This window comes from Lissotriton helveticus, chromosome 1_1 (genome assembly GCF_964261635.1).
Source record: "Lissotriton helveticus chromosome 1_1, aLisHel1.1, whole genome shotgun sequence".
In the NCBI taxonomy this organism is placed as follows: Eukaryota; Metazoa; Chordata; class Amphibia; order Caudata; family Salamandridae; genus Lissotriton; species Lissotriton helveticus.
Genome location: NC_136057.1, coordinates 1703204070 through 1703222718, shown reverse-complemented (window position 1 = coordinate 1703222718; position 18649 = coordinate 1703204070). Strand labels below are relative to the sequence as shown.

General features: G+C 44.2%; 1 protein-coding gene across 2 annotated transcripts in view; it reads left to right on the top strand.

The window, feature by feature from the left end:
• PTGES3 (prostaglandin E synthase 3) overlaps positions 1-18426 on the top strand; it is a 207892-nt gene extending 189466 nt beyond the window's left edge. For both annotated transcript variants that reach the window (XM_078689016.1, XM_078689017.1), the window contains one exon: positions 16791-18426. In XM_078689016.1, coding sequence (XP_078545142.1) covers positions 16791-16810 — 20 coding nt within the window. In that variant the 3' untranslated portion in view covers positions 16811-18426. The remainder of the gene's footprint in view (positions 1-16790) is intronic.
• The last annotated feature ends 223 nt before the right edge of the window (positions 18427-18649 follow it).

The following is an 18649-nucleotide window of genomic DNA, read 5'->3' as shown; positions in this document are numbered from 1 at the left end:
ACTGTAAAGCAGCCACATGACTCTGCAGAGACATTCATGAAGATTTACTACCTAAAGGATTTTAGTCAGGTTGGCCAAGTAGAGGTTACTAGAGCCTCTTTGGAAAAGTGGGATTTTCCAACATTGCATCTTTTATATATTAATATGCTTGAATCATTTCCCATTGTCAGGCTGGAAATAGCAGTATACAGTGTAAAAATATACTACATATAGTATTTAATGCAAAAAGGCCATAGACATAAAACAATGCCAATGAAGTGGAAGCTCAAGCACTTCTGCTCCCCCTAGATGCCACCATAGTTCAGATTTCTACTGCTCGACCCGTGTGAAGGAATTCTTTGTCAGACCTCTGCTCCAACCTTTCAGTGAACCAGAAATTGTTTACATTTTGGTCTGTCCTGTATTTGAACTAGCCCTGCCTTCGTGATTACAGTATTGAGATTCGTTTTTAGGGAAGGGTGTTACCTTTTCTAAGTCTTTCTCCCCTAAGACTCTTAAGGACTGAGAAAGGAGGTTGGCATTCTCTAAGAAACCAACATTGGCAAACTTAGTGGGTGTCACCAATCCGAGAGCTATTGGCAGGGTATTTTAGCAGTGTTGAATAGCAGCATGGCTGATAGTCGTTAATAGAGCCCTATGACCCAGCCTGCACTGTATTATGAAATCCCATACTTGAAAGCGCTTTCATTCGCGATAATGAAGAAAAGGGTTTTGGTGAAATAAAATATTTGGGCAAGAGCACACATTTTAATAGGGGAAGCCAAGCTTTATCCAGGTTTTCTGGTTTCACTTTGTATAACTCTATACATATCTATATAAGTATTTTTTCTTTCCTTACTTTAAGGCTTTGTTTTGACCTGTTCCTTCGTTTTGCTGTATTTTTTTTTTTTTTTTTTTTAAATACAGCAAACAACCGAAGGCAGAGCTCTTTACTGGAGCACTAGTTACATTACACAAGCATTTTCTATAGGCCTGGGGGAGATTAAGCTTCCTCAGCTGCTCCTTGCCCTGGCCAATACTCTGGCGCATACCCAGCCCCAAACAGGAGACCTGTTTTTATCGGTTTGAGCTGTGGTGTGCTCCGTTGCGACTCGTATGCTAGAACCTGGAAATTACGTTTAAATGAGTGGTCGAAGTGGGAGAGTTGGAATGAGAGACATGTGGATGGCACCTGGCTTGATGAACATGCCTCGTAAACCATGATTTTAAAAGCCTTCGCCTGTGGCTAAAAATTTACATTTGTTAATTTTGGAATGTCTGTTTCCATTTAATTTTTTTTTAAAAAAGAAACACCATAAGCAAGTTATGAAATTGTACAGAAATGGCACAAGGGCAGGTGAGGAGATGAATGAAAAAAGCCGATCTGCGATGGAAAAGAAGTAGGGTTGGGGTTTGAGAGTTGACCAGGTTAGTGAAAATACTAGCACTCGTGGAGTTTTCAAAGTCAAAAAATTTTGCTCCTGAAACAAGAGCAGTGGATGGACACAAGTACTGGGTCCATGCTCTGGGGGAGGGCCAAACACAGGAAGAGGCATGATGCATGCATGCCATGAACAAAACTGGAATGAAGTATATGAGAGTGATGTTGGAGCAGAAAAGGGTAAGACTATGGGCAGGCTGAAGTCCACTGAATGCATGTCTCTTTGAGAGAGTGCGCTGTCTAGCAGAGATCTAAAAGGGAATGTAGATTCTCAAAGTAAGTACAGCATGAATCTGGATTTTATGAAAGACATGGAGGCTAGCATTATGCATATATCTTTTATTGCCAGCTCCTTACTTCACTTCAAAGCAAAACCTCACCAGACACAAAATTCCAGAACTAGAATGTCCCTTAAGTCTATAGAATTCTCCACACAGTCATATTCCCCATTAAGCTGCTCCGTTCCCAAAACTTGAAGCGTCTTGCAAGCTAACGACCAAAACAATTGCCTCGTTCTCTTTTTCTCTTATTGTGCATCTATAAAAAACAGCATATGGCAAATATAACTTGATCCTCAAAATCTAATCATAACATTGCTCACAGCATTTAACAAAATATTGCATACCTATTCCCTCCTCCAAACCTACTTGGGAAGGAGGGATAATGCTAGCCTTTGTGTCTTTAATGACATCCAGATTTTCTATTCACTTATTGGAGAGTCTACATTTCATGTCAAGATGATAGGCTAGTATTATACATGTTCAAAGCTGTCTCAACACCACATAAGATGCATGTTCCATCAGCTTTTATTACAAATTTGCAAATACATCTGTATTACCAGTCAGCCACTTTCAACATTTCTTCTAAACATCCACCTAATGTGAATACTTTACTTGCCTTTGCTCCTCTTACTGAATGTGCCCCATGTTTTTGCAAATTAACACCTGGTGCAATCATGCAGCTCCGCACCCAACGGGCTATAGTTGCAGAATTTATAGGATTGTAAGGCCTGACACACAAAATCAACAGTTGGTTAACTCAATCTCCTCTGAACGTTTCCATTCTGTTCTCATGCTCCTTCAAACATCTCATCACACAATTTTGGATGGTCCTCAAACTTAGGATAAAATATTGAAGACAACATGGTCTTTGTCCTTTTTGTGATCTGAACTATTACTCCGTCTGGATTATAAAGTCTATTACCTACCTACAAAGCTCTTGCATTCGAAACTCTCCTAAAAGATTAAGCAAAACAAAGTTGCCATCTTCCCCGACAACTGTTTAAATTATAAATAACTATTGAATGTCCAACGTTCAAACAATTTCAAAAGCAAATTTATTTTCCACATATAGTTGTACCTTCGCCTAGGAGGCCTTTCAAGCTTAATTCCTTTAATTTTGCAGTGTGAATCTTTCTTGATTCACTATGCTGTGCATTATTTTGCATTCTAGTTGTTGGGTCCGGAATCGTAGTCTTTTCTTTCTTTTTTATTTTTTGTCACCCAGGTGGGCGTCTATGTCCCACCTTTTGGTGTACTTCCTGTGACGTCGGCACGCTTCCTGCGGAAGCTCCCACCTTTGGGCGCCATCTTCAGATTCTTTTTTCTGCCGTTGGGTCTGGATCGTTACCGAAAGGGCTCCAGAGTTTTGGAGAAAAGACGCCAAAAAGTCGATTTTTGCACGAAAAGGATTGAGAAGACTACGAGAAACTACACCATCGAGCGGGTCGACGAAGGAGAACTTCAAGAGCTTCGACGTCCAACGGAGATTGCGCACACAGGGGGGCCCCTGAGCGCAAGAAATGGACAAGACACCCTTTAAATTCTGCCGTAACTGCCACCACAAATAAGCGCAGAAGGACCAGCACCCGGTTTATAACCTCTGCCTACCGGTCGACCACAAGAGCAAGGACTGCAACGCCTGCTCCGCCTTCACACCGAAGACTCTCTGGGTTAGCGAGCGACAGAGAAGGGCCAACTACAACATGCAGGGCAAGGGCCAACCACCGTCCCTTCGAGACCTGGGGCTCTCGACTGACGAGTAAGACAACGTCGCCAGAGAAGACTACACGGTCGTAGAGACCATTAAGAAGACTTCTAAAGAGGTAGGAGCCTCTACAGCCCCTAAAGCCCTGACAGACCCTCGAAGGTCTGAGCCAGACTCTCGAAAATCAGTCTAAGCCCTCGAAGGGAGCAAAGGTGCCAAAAATGTTGACGGCCGCAGCTGCATCCAAGGACAAACAGCCCAGTGGATCCTTCGAAAAGGACTCAGGCGGCGAAGACCGGCGAAAAGCCATGGTCGTCCAAGCACGTCCCCGAAAAGGAACGTTCGGCTTCGAGAGAAGGACCCGAAGGTCGCTTCGACGTCTACAAAGGTCCCGAAACCTGTTTCGACGTATACGTCTAAGAGAACAGCTGAACCATTGAACGCCGAGCAGGCTGCCGAAATGGAGAGAAAGGAAAGACGGCTCGAGACAGGGATGGATAATAATAAAATAAATAATCCACATTTGTAAAGCGCACAATCACCCGTAAGGGTCTCTAGGCGCTGGGGGCCGTCGGGAAGATTAAGCAAGCTATTGCCCAGAGTCACATGGTGCTGGGCTAACCTGCTGCCGGAGCCGGGGATCGAACCCTGATCCCCAGATTCCAGCGTCAGTCGCCCTGGCCGCGGCGCCACACCTCTCCCTGATAACATCCTGCAAAAGAAAAGAGTTCGACGAGAAAATGAAGAAATTCTCAAAACCAAAGACACTGGTCGTCGAAATAGAAAAGGAGGAGGACTTCAGACCCGAAGTGCCGTCAAAGACCCGAGATTCTGGAAAATCCAGAGGAAGAAACCTACTATGAGGGTGGCGACGATCAGCGGACGATCCTCGGCTCAATATCCTCTGGGACACATGACCTGGAGTGGCAGGACCTCGACACCGAAAGCCCAGAAGAGGCCGTGGACACGTACCCTTCGAGGCCTTCGCCGCCAGATGACATTGGGGCCTACAATATGGTCATCAAGAACGCGGCAACAGCTTTTGGAGTCACGCTGAATGAAGAAAAACCGAAAGCAGACTTCCTCTTGGAGACCCTGCTCCCCACACAAACTAGGAGCCAGTACCTCCCCATGCTGGAGAGTGTCATGGCTTAGGGGAAAGAGGCATTCAAGGAACCGGCAACATGCAGGTCAGTGACGCCGAGGGCGGAGAAAAAGTATAAACACTCCTCTAAGGTCCCTCCCTACATCCGAGGATCAGTTACAGCGGATTACATTATTGCGGCGACCACCAGGAAGAGGGCAAATGTGCCAACATCAGGGCCACCACTAGACAAGAAAAGCAGGAGGATGGACCTAACCGGGAGGAAGGTACAAAGAAATGCAGCCATGCTCTGGTGCATGGCAAACTCTAACGCACTGCTGAACAGGCACCAGTACCAAATTCTGGACGAGATCGGACAGCTGCTCAAGCACCTCCCAGACGAGTACCAACAAAGAGCTTCGCACCATGTGGAAGAGGGGAAAAATGTGGCACATTCTTGACTCAAAACAGCCCTGGACGGAGCTGACACGTCCAGCAGGCTGATGATGTTGGGAATCACGGAGAGAAGGCAGTGGGGAGACACTGTTTGGGGCACCAGTGGATGAAAAACTCACCCAGCTCAAAAGAAAACAAAACTGCAAGGTCCATGGGGACCTTATAATTCAGGGTGACGAAAAAGAGTACTCAGTCGTGGAGTCCGAACGGTAGAGGGGGAAACCAGCCAGGAACGTCACACCAGACCTTCCAGCAGTCCCACCAGGTACGGAGCCAAACACAAGGACATCAAAAACAAACCTGGCACTACCAGCAAAGGGGCCAGTCCTTTCGCGGGAGGGCGAACGGACGTGGACAAAATAAGAGGGGGCCAACAACCCACCTCTAAGGGACTCCGTCACGCAATACGTGCCCACACACAAAACTCTTGCCAGGGTGGAGCACAACAAGACCAACACAGGGTTACACGGCCAGAACATCAACGAACATGTAACACCAGTAGGAGGCAGGTTGTCGTTTCTTCCGGGAGTGGAAGAAGATAACCACAGACAAATGGATACTCAACATCATACAGTTCGGATACTGCCTAGAACTGGAAAAGACACAGCCAAACAAGAAACCAAAAAGGGCGCTGTCAGGAAAGGAGCTAGAGCTACTTCAAAAGTAAGCGAGGGAACTCCAAGACGAGGCCATCGAACCAGTACCATACAGAGAAAGGAACAAGGGAGTGTACTCCACCTACTTCCTGGTACCAAAGGTGGACGAAACACTGAGACCCATCCTGGACCCAAGGTTCCTAAACAAGTACATAAAGGCACAAAAGTTCAAGATGACGTCCCTACAAGAGGTCATTCCTCAGATAAGCGAAGGAGACTTCATGGCCACCATAGACCTCAAAGATGTCTACTTGCACATCCCAATGAACAGGCAGCACAAGCATCTATTGAGATTTACCATCAACAAAGATCACTACCAGTTCACAGCCCTAGCATTCGGACTAAAATCCGCACCAAGGGTCTTCACAAAGTGCCTTGCAGCAGTGGCTATGCACCTAAGGAGGGAGGGGATACATGTATATCCTTACCTGGGCGACTGGCTAATAAAGGCAAGTTCACACAGGACATGCATTGAACACGCACAGCGCGTGACAGGTGCACTGGCGGACCTGGGATTCTCCATTCACTGGGGGAAATCCTCAATGGAACCAGAACAAGTAAAAATCTTCCTAGGAGCAGAGATCAACACCATACAGAGCAGGGCGTTCCCCAGCAACAAGAGAACAATGGCCCTGCTGAAGGAGACGCGCCTCTACCAGAGGGGGAGAACTCTGACAGTGAGGACAGCGAGCAAGATCATGGGCATACATCTGGTCCCAAATGTACGGCTCCACATGAGACCATTCCAGGAATGGCTGCAAGAAAAATGGTCACAAGCTACAGGAAGTTGGGAAGATCTAGTGGTTGTAACGCACGCAGTGCAGGAGGAGATATTGTGGTGGAACAAGGAGAACATAACGGAAGGGAAGCCTTTGACACCACTGACCTCAACTGTGACCATCACCACAGACGCATCCCAGAAGGGGTGGGGAGCTCACATGAGCAAGCTCAGGGTGAGGTCTGTGGACTCCAGCGGATGCGGTCAAACATATAAACTACCTGAAACTAAAGACAGTGTTCCTCGCCCTGAAGGCCTTCCAGACAAAACTGTACAACCAGAGTGTGTTGATCCAGACCGACAACGATGTTCTACATCAACAAACAGGGAGGAACAAAATCGGCCCCGCTATCGAACCTAGCACAGGAGATATGCGAGATGAGCCATTCCACTAAAAATAGACCTGCTGGCCATACACCTACCAGGGAAGGACAATGTGGAAGCAGACTGGCTCAGCATACAGACATCGGCCTCCCACGAGTGGGAGCTCAATACACAGGAAACGCAAAGGCTATTCAGAAGGTGGGGAACACCGACAATAGACCTATTTGCAACACACCAGAATGCAAAATGCCAAAACTTTGCATCCAGGGGAAGGGTCCCTGGGGAATGCCCGATGGATAAGCTGGTCTAAAACATTTGCTTACGCTTTCTCCCCCCCCCCCCCCCCCCCCCGATACCTCTGATACACAGAGTACTCAAGTGCAGAACCAGCAACATGACTCTGATCCTGGTGGCACCGCAGTGGGCCTGGCAGACCTGGTACTCACAGATAATGGAAATGGCACAGGGTGCACCCCACAAGTTCGGGAAAAGGAAAGACTTACTCTCCATGCAAAACTGAGAAGTACTACACCCACAGCCAGAGAGCCTCCGCCTAGCAGCATGGCTCCTGAAGACAGTTTGCACACCTGAATTTACCTGAAAGCACCCTGCGGGTACTACGAGAGGCAAGGAGACCTAGCACACGAAGGTGCTATGTGGCAAAATGGAAAAGGTTTACACAATGGTGCAGCAAGAAAAAGCTACACAAGAAGACTCTGGAATCAACGGTGCTAAGATATCTCACGCACCTACTGAAGGCAAAACTAAGTTCATCCTTGCTAAGAGTATACCTAGCTGCGATAGTAGCATACACAAGAGGAGAAACAGGGAAGAGCTTCTTTACTTCACAGATAGTAAAAAGATTCCTGGAAGGGGCCAAAAGGATTGCACCACCAAAGAGGATGCCACCACCGGCATGGAACCTCAATTTAGTCCTAACAGAGCTCATGAAAGCGCCCTTTGAACCCATTCACAAAGCCACCCTACAAATGCTAACAATGAAAACAGCCTTCTTGGTGGCAATCACCTCGCTGCGCAGCGTGAGCGAACTACAGACGCTAACGCTACAAGAACCCTACATCCAAATACACAATGATAGGGTGTTAATGAGAACTGACCCACACTTTATGCCAAAGGTGTTGTCAAGGTTCCACATCAACAAGACAGTACAAATACCAAGCTTCTTTCAGAAACCGACCACAAGCGCAGAGAGGGCACTGCACACTCTGGACGCCAGAAGGGCAGTAATGCACTACATAGAAAGAACCAAGGAACACAGGAAGACCAAACAGTTTTGTGTCCTTCGCAAGCAGTTTCATGGGTAGACCAGTAACAAAGGGAACCAGTGCACGATGGATCGCACAAACTATACAATTCTGCCACAAACAGGCAGACCAAGAACTAGCAAAAGGGCCATGGGCCCACTCTACCAGGAAAAAAGGGTCAACAATAGCCTTCCTGGCTAGCACACACATTCAAGACATATGCCTGGCGGCAACATGGGCTTCAGTGCACACGTTCACTAAGCACTACTGTGTGGATATACAAATGACCAAGGAAGCACAGGTAGGACAGAAAGTGTTTCAACATATATTCAACAACCAACGCTCATCTTCCACCCAGCCGCCTCAAACATAACAAACCGCTACAAAGTCTATGCCCAGCATAGTGAATCCAGAAAGATTCACGCTGCAAAACTAAGTTTCTTACCTGTCGGTGTAGTTTTGCAGCTTGAAGATCTTTCTGGATTCACTAGCGAACCCACCCACCTCCGCCAGAAAGATGAGGCTGGAGAAGCAGGTGGTAATACAAGGACAATACAGAAACAGACACCTTGAAAGACAAAGCGGATAAATCTCTTACTGGAGAAGAAATACTGAACATTGCCAAAGGATTCGCAAACAGAACACAAAAACCAGAAAAAAGAATCCGAAGATGGCGCCCAAAGGTGGGAGCTTCCGCAGGAAGCGTGCCGACGTCACAGGAAGTACACCAAAAGGTGGACGTCGACGCCCACCTGGGCGACAAAAAAAAGAAAGAAAAGACTAAGATATGCACAGCATAGTGAATCCAGAAAGATCTTCAAGCTGCAAAACTACACCGACAGGTAAGAAATTATTTGTTACTCTACAAACCTATAGAACATCCTCCTACAAGACCAGACCATACCATACCATGCCCGACGCAACTGCAGACCTATAACGATTTATAGTTCTGTAACTCAAACAGTTTTCCAACAGGAAAGATACAAAATTAGAAAGCTCTATGGCAGATGCCTCCACGGGATCCAAACCCCTCTCCATGCCCCAACAAATGATTTTCTAGTGCCTATGATTCTCCGAGTAACTTTTGAGCCTGTTGAAAAAGTCCTGCAAACTGTTTTCCTCTCCTGAAAGTTTCCAAACAAGAAGGCGCAACACTGCTTCCACAACAATAGGATTTAACTTTTCCTTCTGGCCCCAACATTCCTTCCTCTGATTCCGGAATCAAATAGGGCTCCTCCACTGCGAACTCAAGCAGTCCTGGAAATCAAGGTTGACCTGCTGAAAAAGGAGTCACCAGAACTAACTGACATCGGTTTCCTGACCATCAACAACACCCTCTGAATCTTAGGAAAGGTGGGAAAAGCATATCTCGGCACTGCATTCCAATCCTGCTGAAAAGCATCCACCTCCTCTTCCTGAGAATCTCGTCTCCAGCTGTAATAACAAGTTAACTGGAAAGTCAGTCATGATGTGATCTTTAGGGGACCCAAACCTGAAGTATTCTCTTGAAAATAAGAACATCTAGCTTCCAATCACTAATTGCAGATCTCGAATTCTAGTCCACCACTAGATTGTCCTACTCCTGAAAATACTGTACCTGTAACCCTATTTTCCTCTCCTGACAAATTTTAAATCTGCTTTGCAACCGGTCAGTCCTCGATCCGTTTTCTCCTAACCCATTTATATACCGTACTGCCGGAACATTGTCCATCTTTAATAAAACATTGTAATTTCATTTTTCCAAAACTCTACAAAGCAAAGAGCCCTATCTTCATTTTCACAACATTTATGTTGTGAACTCTCCTGCTAAGACCACTTGCCTCCTGATGACCAAGACAAGCCCCCGACCAAAAAGGGTTCAGTTTGTCTCCAGCACAAAATTTGGACACACACAAAATATTGCTCAGCCATTCCAGGCCACCAAATACACCCTCCCTATTAATTCCTCTCGGGCTTCCACCAATAAAGGAATCTGATCTCCATACCATAAATATTTCTTCAACCCTACAGCTTTTAATCTTTGCAAGGGTCTGTAATGCAGCGGTTCTGGAACAACCGCTTGAATTGAGGATGAAAACAAATAAATTATTCTCGCCAAATATCTCCGTTATAAATTCTTTTACCACTTTCTTCTCTTGTAAACTGAGTTGCCTCCTTTGTGTTCACCCTGTAACCAAAAAATTCAAACACTGGTTGGGCTTCAAAACTGACTTCTCTCTGTCGATCATGAAGTCTAGAGATTCCAACAGACTTAGTTAAGTGTAGCTGCTCTTTAAACTTGTTTTGATTCTGTGACATTATTAAAAAATCGTTCAAATACATTATCATCCGGATACCTCTCTGAGAAACGTCGCTACCGGTCTCAACACCCTTGTAAAGCTCCATGGTGCTGATGTCATGGCAAAAGGACTTCTAACCACCTGAAATGAAGAAATCTGCGAATCTCTGTTGGAAATGTAAAAGAAACAAACTTCAAACCCAATTTCCCAACCAATCGTTTAAAAAAAAAAAAAAAAAACAACCTGTAATGTATGCCTTCCATCTTGAAATGCCGGTAAGTCGGAAATCGATTCAGTTCCCTCAAATTTATTACAGGTCGCCAGCCCTGGTCTTTCTTTCTCACAAAAAAAAAGGTACCGGCAAAAGTCCAACTCCTCTAACCAGCTCTGTATAGCTTTTTTTCCTTAACATCTCCTGCACCTTTGTTGTCACCAAATTCTGTTACTCTTTTGGATAAACCATCTGTCTTGGTTCCTCAACTGTATTGTTTCCTCCTTGAAATCTAACCTTACGGTACTTATCTGTCAAGGAGCAGCAGGTAAGAGGAAGGTGGCAGCTGTGATGAGTTATATAGACTTGATGGAGATTCTAGTTCTGGAATTTTATGTTTGGTGATGTTTTGCTTTGAAGTGCTGCAAGGAGCGGACAATAAAAGATATATGCATAATGCTTGCCTCCGGTCTTGACATGAAATATTTCTCCTTATAAAGGATATGCCCCCTCCTCAGGGGAAAATTCCATAAGTGCTCCCATACCTCCCCTCCCCCCCGGTACTTCCATTAAGGGAGCGCAAAGGAGCAGACATTTAGATACAGCTCAAAGGAGGAGACATTTTAGATACCTCCGGCAGAAACTGCCGGAGGTATCTAAAAGGAGTACTAACCTCTTCTTTCATTATTGATGCTGCGATGGATGCTTCAGATGCAGGTTTTCGCCAGTTGGTTGGAGGTACTGTGCTAAGGAGGCAAGGCTAGTGTAAATGTCCAATCTAAGATTTCAGTGATGCGTTTTGATGGCCAAACTCTTTTTGGAAAAGACGTTGAGGAGGCTCTGTAGGGCCTTCAAACAGAATGATACTGCAAAGGCTTTAGGACATTTGCAATGTCGCAGATTTGGGATATCTAATTTTCATGGCTCACAAAAATGTTCAGGGACGATCTTATCAGACAGTCTGGATACAGTTGAGGATACTCTTTCCATCTAAGCCAAAGACAAACTTATGGGAGGTCTTCAGGAAGGAAAAGGGGTTCCTCACAAGTATGAACCAATGACAGAAAAGAGCTAGACTCCCAGCTTCCCCCCTTCCCATCTGGTACTCAAAAGGTAGGGGGGAGAATTTCCTTTTTGCTCCAGCATGGAACAACATCACATCGGAAAAATGGGTGAGCCATATTATTCAATCCTGGCATACGTTGGTGTTAATTCAGAAACCCCCTAATTTGTGCACCAAGAAAGGAACATCCTCTTCATCTGACGCAGCTGCAAATGGAAATTCTCATGCTTCTCTGTAAAGGCACTATAGAGATTGTCTCCAAATATTGAAGGAATCAAAGTTTTTATAACTGGTTTTCCTAAACAAAAAGACCAGTCATTTGAGACCAATTCTGGGTCTGAGAGAGCTGAACAAGTCTGGAAAGAATGTCATTTTGAATGCTTACCTTGCGAGAATTCCTCATGATGCAGGAAGGGGATTTTTGTTTACCTTTGGGATGCTTACTTACCCATACACATTCATCGAAAGCACAAAGTACCTTCGATTTTCGGTAGCGGGTCAGTACTATCAGTTCTAGGCGCTCCCTTTTTGGAGTCAAATCAACCCGAGAATATTAGCCAAATGTCTCACTTCAGCTTCCTCTATTCTCAGGAGAGAACATCAACGGGTGTTCCCATATCTGGATGACTGGTTAGTCAAACACCATCCAGGTAAAGAGCAACTGCTTCCATGAATGCTTTCATCATACCCTTCTGGAGATTAGATCTCACTTTGAACAGGTAAAAGTCATTGTTGCAGTCCCAAACAAAAATCAGATTTCTGGGAGAAGTACTCAACACTGTTGGGAAAAGCTTTTCCATTGGCAGAAAGTGGTAAAGTTAGACTTTGTCACAGACTATTGGCTGGAAACAATTAATTACAGTTAGGCAATACAAGTACATGTTAGGCCAGATGACATTATGGATGGCCTCATTCCATTTTGCAGACTACATATGAGACCTGTTAAGCAGCAACTGGATTTTGGAGAAGTGTGGCTCACTGGTTAGAGGAGGTAGACCCTGAAGCAGAGGTCAGACCCGGGACCAGGGTTCAATTCCCGACGCGGCAAGGTCTTGAGCCCAAATATCCACGGACTCGATAATTCTTGTTTCGGTGCCTACTCGAATCACGGGTTCACACTCTGCAGCTCTGGGCATCAGCCTGCTTAATCTCCACTACGGCCCCCCGCGGCGGGATGCCTGGCTTTCACCTTGGGGATGCCCACTATGGGTATCTCACAGGGAAAAACCAGGACGGGTTCCCAAGGCAAGCGCCGAGATGCCTACGGGTAATCGAGCGCTATATAAGAACGCATAATAATAATAATAATAATAATAATAATTTTCAATGGCGATGGGTGGAAGGCTCATGGTAAGGTATGGTCTGTCACAAGTCACTTGAAACCAGCTCTAGTGTGGTGAAGGATTCCGGTAAACCTAAACCCAGTTCATTCTTTTTTTCCTGCCAATACCGAGGTTATTACTCAACACAGATTAATCCATGGATGGATGGAAAGCTCACCTCCAAAAGCCTTCAACCAGGGGTCTGATCCGATGCAGAAAAGTAGCTACACATCATTGTGTTGGAACTCCAGGCCATGAGACCAGGTTTACAAGCGTTCCTTCCCAGAGTGGCAGGCCAGTCAGTCCTAATCAGAATATACAACACAACATCCATGTTCTACATAACCAAGCAAGGAGTAATACAGTCCAGGATCCTTTCAGAATAAGCACTGGTGCTGTGGAACTGGGCCATTTCTCTCAGGATAGAGAGATTGCTGCGGGACATCTTCCAGCTTCCAGAACAATCAGGTGAATGCACTCGACTGGCAGATGGTGGTGGATGGCTTCTTCAATCAGTGGAGTCGCCCCACAATCAATCTGTTTGCCACTCCAAACAATTAAAAGTACCAGTGTTTCGTGAGCAGGTTTTGTCATCCCGGGACAATGGGCAATGCGCTTTTGATCATTTGATCCAAGATATTTGCCTATGCCTTTCCTCCTTTTCCCCCCCTGATCCCCAGGGTGTTGAAGAAAGCGAAGGTAGACCATTGCATTCTGATCTACTTTGCTCCGGTATGGCCTCAGCAGTACTGGTACACAGAGCTGCTGCAGTTGGCCACACGTCCAGTCATTCCTTTGAAGGTGCATCCCGAGATATTGTCCTTAAAACAAGAAGAACATTTTCACCACAATCCCAAGTAGTTTGTTGGCTCTCAGCCTGTATTGCTTTCTGTCATGCCAAAGCCAGGTGTCCTCTTTAGGGGCATGGCTTTGACTTTAGCACTCTATGCTGCGTTATCGTTGAGACATCTGCCATGCAGCCACCTGGAGGAGCAGACATACGTTCACAAAGCATTCCTGCCTAGACAAGGAAGCGGTAGAGGCAGTCATGAAGAAACCTCATTAAATAAAGGTGAGCCTGTGTCCCGCTTTGATGTCTTTCATATGCACTGCTTGCAATTCTGATTCAAGAATGTGAATATCTAAAAGATCCAATGTTAGCGAAGAAATGTTACTTACCGGTAACTCCAGTTCTCCAACATTAGTATCTTTTATATATTTACTTGCTACCCTCACTCCTTCCTAGTCGGGGCTCATTGTATTTTATTCTCATACTTGTGCTTTGAATTCTGAGCTATTGTGGCTTGTAGGGGGAGTAGGAGTGCTTGAGCTTCCACCTCATTGGCTAAAGTTTGGGTTCTTTTAAATGAGGTGGATGTTACTAAACCTACTGTTTCAGGCCTATCGTCTTTTGCCATTATATACTATGTTGTATATTTTTACACTGTATACCACTATTTTAATGTACCGGGAATTCCCACCCTGAGGACCGGGAATCAATCAATCATGTTAACAAATAGAAAATATAAGTAGAAACACACAGAAGTAAGTCTGGTAAATATGGGGAGAAAGGAAAATAGTTCAAAACATGTTATGTAGTCAATATCCAGTCCCATGTTTGCAATTTTACTTGCCTTTATAGTTGAGTACTAGTGCACTTTACACTTCACATGGGACTAGATACTGACTGGTGTGGGCCATGGTCCACTTAGCAATTTTCCGCACAAGATACACACGCTACAAGTATGCATAATTTTAAGAAAACACTAGATTATGTATATTTACAAACCTACTTATGTGCAATAATAGTGACTTCGACAAGAGGGCATAATACAGATTTCAGAGCGACTACATGGCCTCATCTTACACTTACTATCTGATATATTTATTCCTCTGTACTTTACTGTCCTCTGTGATAGGCAGCCTTTGAGACTTGACAATGAGTAAAACATTATTGATTATAAAATAAGATATGACCCCTGTTTTATCAAAAGACTAGTGTGGATTGTGATGGTGGTTGGTTGACTGACTCATCTCCCCAAGTCACTGTTTCAGATACTCACTCCGTTGTCAGATGTTTGAATGCTCTTATCCTCTTATTGTTTTGTCTTCTTACTTAATACCGAAGTGGATCCCTTGATTTTGACACTTTGGGCCATTTACTCTGTATTTTCTAGCTTACTATGATGAGCAGTATATGGTTGTTACATACAATTGTTTGCAGAGTGACATCGATTTTTGGTCCTGACGATTGTCCCTGAACCCTGGCTGGGGTCCCTGAAGGGCAGCAACATGTTGACCTTGATTGCTATAGGGAGTGTTTTTAACAAACTTCATGTCATTATTTCTAATCCTGTCTATTGGAGGCCCCAGAATAGGATTGAGTTTCTGCCTACCAAGATCCTAATCACTCCTTTCATATTTACTTTAATAGCAAGTCAGCACTCTGAACATCATCTAAACATTTTTGCCCATCTATCTCCCCCAAAAAACACCTCTCCTTTTGAAAGTTGTACCCCACAGCAGGTACCTTGCAGTGCAGATGTGAGGTGGGAGGGAACCCTATGATGAAGCATGTTAGCGAAGGGTGAGTGAGGGTTCTCGTCCTTGGAAAAGCATTTTGCAACATATAACACTTTTTGAAAGGTTTTCCTTTCTCTCCATATATCCCAGACGTACTTCTGTGTGTTCCTACTTTAATCCGGGAGCAGTACGACTTTGGCAGGGTTCCCTTCTCCCTCAGGACCCCTTGTGTGTAGTAAATATGTAAAATATATCAATGTTTGAGAACTGGAATTACAGGTAATTAGTTACTTTTGGGTAAGCTTGCTGTTATGCTCCACATGATGGAGAAGGAAATGTTACTTGTCGAAGCTGTATTTAGCAAATGGCAGCTATTCGCTCCAACACTAGACATGCAAAAGATTTTTTTTGTAAAAAGTGTTCTGGAGTCCCTGCCCACAGACTGGAATATTCTATATTTATGGCTTTAGTAAAGATGCCTTCAAAGCAGAACTAGGCAAACCACAGTGGGACTTCACCAGGTGGCCCAATGAGCTAGGACCGACTCCCAACACCTATAACCTCTGGATCATCATGAACAGCAAGCTCAGCATGACCCGACCCCCCCCCCCCCCCCCCCCCCCCCCCCAGTCAATGCTTTCAGCACCTCATGCTTTCATACCCTGAAGATGCTGAGGAAGAGTTTCAAATAGCTCCCAATTAGTGCCTGGAAAACAATACAAGCCCAGGTCACAAGCAAACTGGACTTTAGGAACGTCCTGTATGCCAGGATCTTTTAAAAAATCACCAGAAAGCTGCAGCCAGAATCACTCAACCTCCCATGCCGCACTTTCATCGCACCACACCTTAAGGAGCTCCACTGGCTCCCCATTCACAAACTAGCACAATTTAGATTCCTCACCCACACTTTCAAGGCACTACATAAAACTGGCCCAGCACACCTCAACAATCTCAGCTTTCAGAAACCTTCAACTCTTCACCTTGTCTGGACTCCTACTTGCACAACCCCCACACAAATGGATAACTTGATCTGGTGGTCATACCTAGAAAGCCTGAGCCCTATTAGTCTTTGGAATATCAATGCCTAGTACAGTAGCTGCTGGTGGTAAGCTGTGATTCTGCAGGTTGGAATTCAGAAATTACAACTAGGCAGTTATTTCTCTGCTTATAAGCAGGATGAACATGCCTCCTCAGCAATGGTTGACACGCTTCTAGATTGGTAGAGTTTATAAGACTGAGAGCTGGCTTGAAATTAGTTAGGGGAGACAGAATATATATGATAGTGGTTAGAATTGAAAAAGAAGAAAATGTAGACTGCGGTATGTGTGTATATAAGCCCAGGAGAGAATGGTATATCAAATGCTGTTTCAACCTGAATGCTGTTTATTGCATTTGTAAACTGATTATTTGTATCTCTTTACAGAAATGCCAGACCTGGAGTAAGAAGTTGCCTTCAGACTTTGCTGGGATTGAGGAGTGTGAGAAGGAGTGAATTTGGGGGGGATAGGGTGAGGGAAGTTTGATTTTTCATCATACACTTTTAAAATTAAGTTTAAGATTCCCAGGCTGGTCGCTAAGAAGACAGGTTTATTACATCTTCTAAGCCATTTTCCTGCATACTAAAATAACAAATAAAGAAGGATTCATGGAGGGTTTATGTGTGCCATTGTACAGGACTGTCTTATGCCATGTGACGCAATAATGTTATGCATGAACATTTTTCCACGGACTTCCAGGATTGTGTTGAGGTATAGACAATGAAAGCAAACCCGTTCCAGGCCTTTTTTACCCCCAAGCCAAACATCCTCACAGTGGGAAAACAAAGTTAGACTACTACACCACTATGAATAGTGTTTGTGGGTGGATCTCTTTTAAACCTTTAACATTTGGCTCTGAATTTTTACCCTGGACTGGAACTGGATGTGCAAACTTTTTTTTAAATTTGGCTTGAACATTGAACTGTTAACATTTACTATACCTCAGGAGAGTCTTCAGGGTTTTCTTTTTGATTTGTCATTGTTCTTCTATTTCAAGAAAATAGTTGCGATCAATATATTTAATCGCTCACTAGTGTTCTGAATATTGTCATACTAAAGGCCTCACTCATATCCCTTGCCTCTTGCTTGCTGCTCGCACTTCATGGCAGGAAGACAGAATTAAACGTAAATTCCTACCTTATTCACTGCTCTTCTTCATTACCAGTTCTTTCTTGGGCCCTTTTAAAGCTTGCTTACCTCTTTGTTTAGATTTGCTTGCCTAGTTTCTCTTCAATATATAAACTGTATGAGAAGCAAAGCTGCAGCTAGGGACACATTTAGATTAACCTCTTTATTGGTAACCTGTATTTAAAACTTTTAAAACCACAACTGGTCTCCAGACTTTCCCAAGAATGTTAGCCGCCTTTGAACAATCAGTTATTTTCTCAAAAGCTTGTATGGTTATTGGTTAATTGAAGGCTATAACCTATAGGCTGGAATAAAGCAGTTCAGATAGTGAGCGTGTCTGCTGCATTACTGCTTGCTTAGCATTCTTGTAATGGCTGGAACATGTGATTTTAAAAGAATGAGGAATGGTGCTGGATTTTGGAGATGTTCATTTAATTAAGAGGGAAAATGTAAGCTCTCTGTTGATGCAACATCGTGCTATTTCATTCTACAGTGTGCTATTTTAACTGCCATTTGGCAGGGAGCTGAACATTTAGAGGTAGTTGAACTGGAAACGAAGAGTGCAAAGTAAATGGAAAAATATTTTAATTCCTTTTTTCTTTTTGTTGCATTGCTGCTTAACTAGGTGAAGCCTGTACATTTGGTATTGTTCGCCTCCTGAGCTTTTACTTCTCTCGGTACAGAAGAGTGAGAACAGCTGTACATTGTCGCTTGTCAGTCTACACATTAGACCAAACTGTATTTGCACTGTTCATATGAAAACGAGTAACAAAATGTTAATACACAATCAAATTAGATTTTTTTGGGGGACTGATCAGGTGAAAGAAAGTTGTTTAGACTGTGGGAATTTTTTTATGTGTCTACATTCTTTCTAATAAACTGTTGAAGACTCCATGCCAACGTCTCATTAATCATTTTATTTTCCCTCTAGTCTTTCCTTCTCCTTGAATGTTCTTTTTAAAAGTAGTATTTTGAAGCCAAGCAGTTTGTGTTCAGAAGTGAACAAAAAGGCAAAAGTGAGAATCTTAAGAACCATTGGCAGGTGCACAAAGTTAACCATGTCTCCCATCATGAATTCTGGTCTACCAATTCAATAAACTAATTTGTATGTGTATTT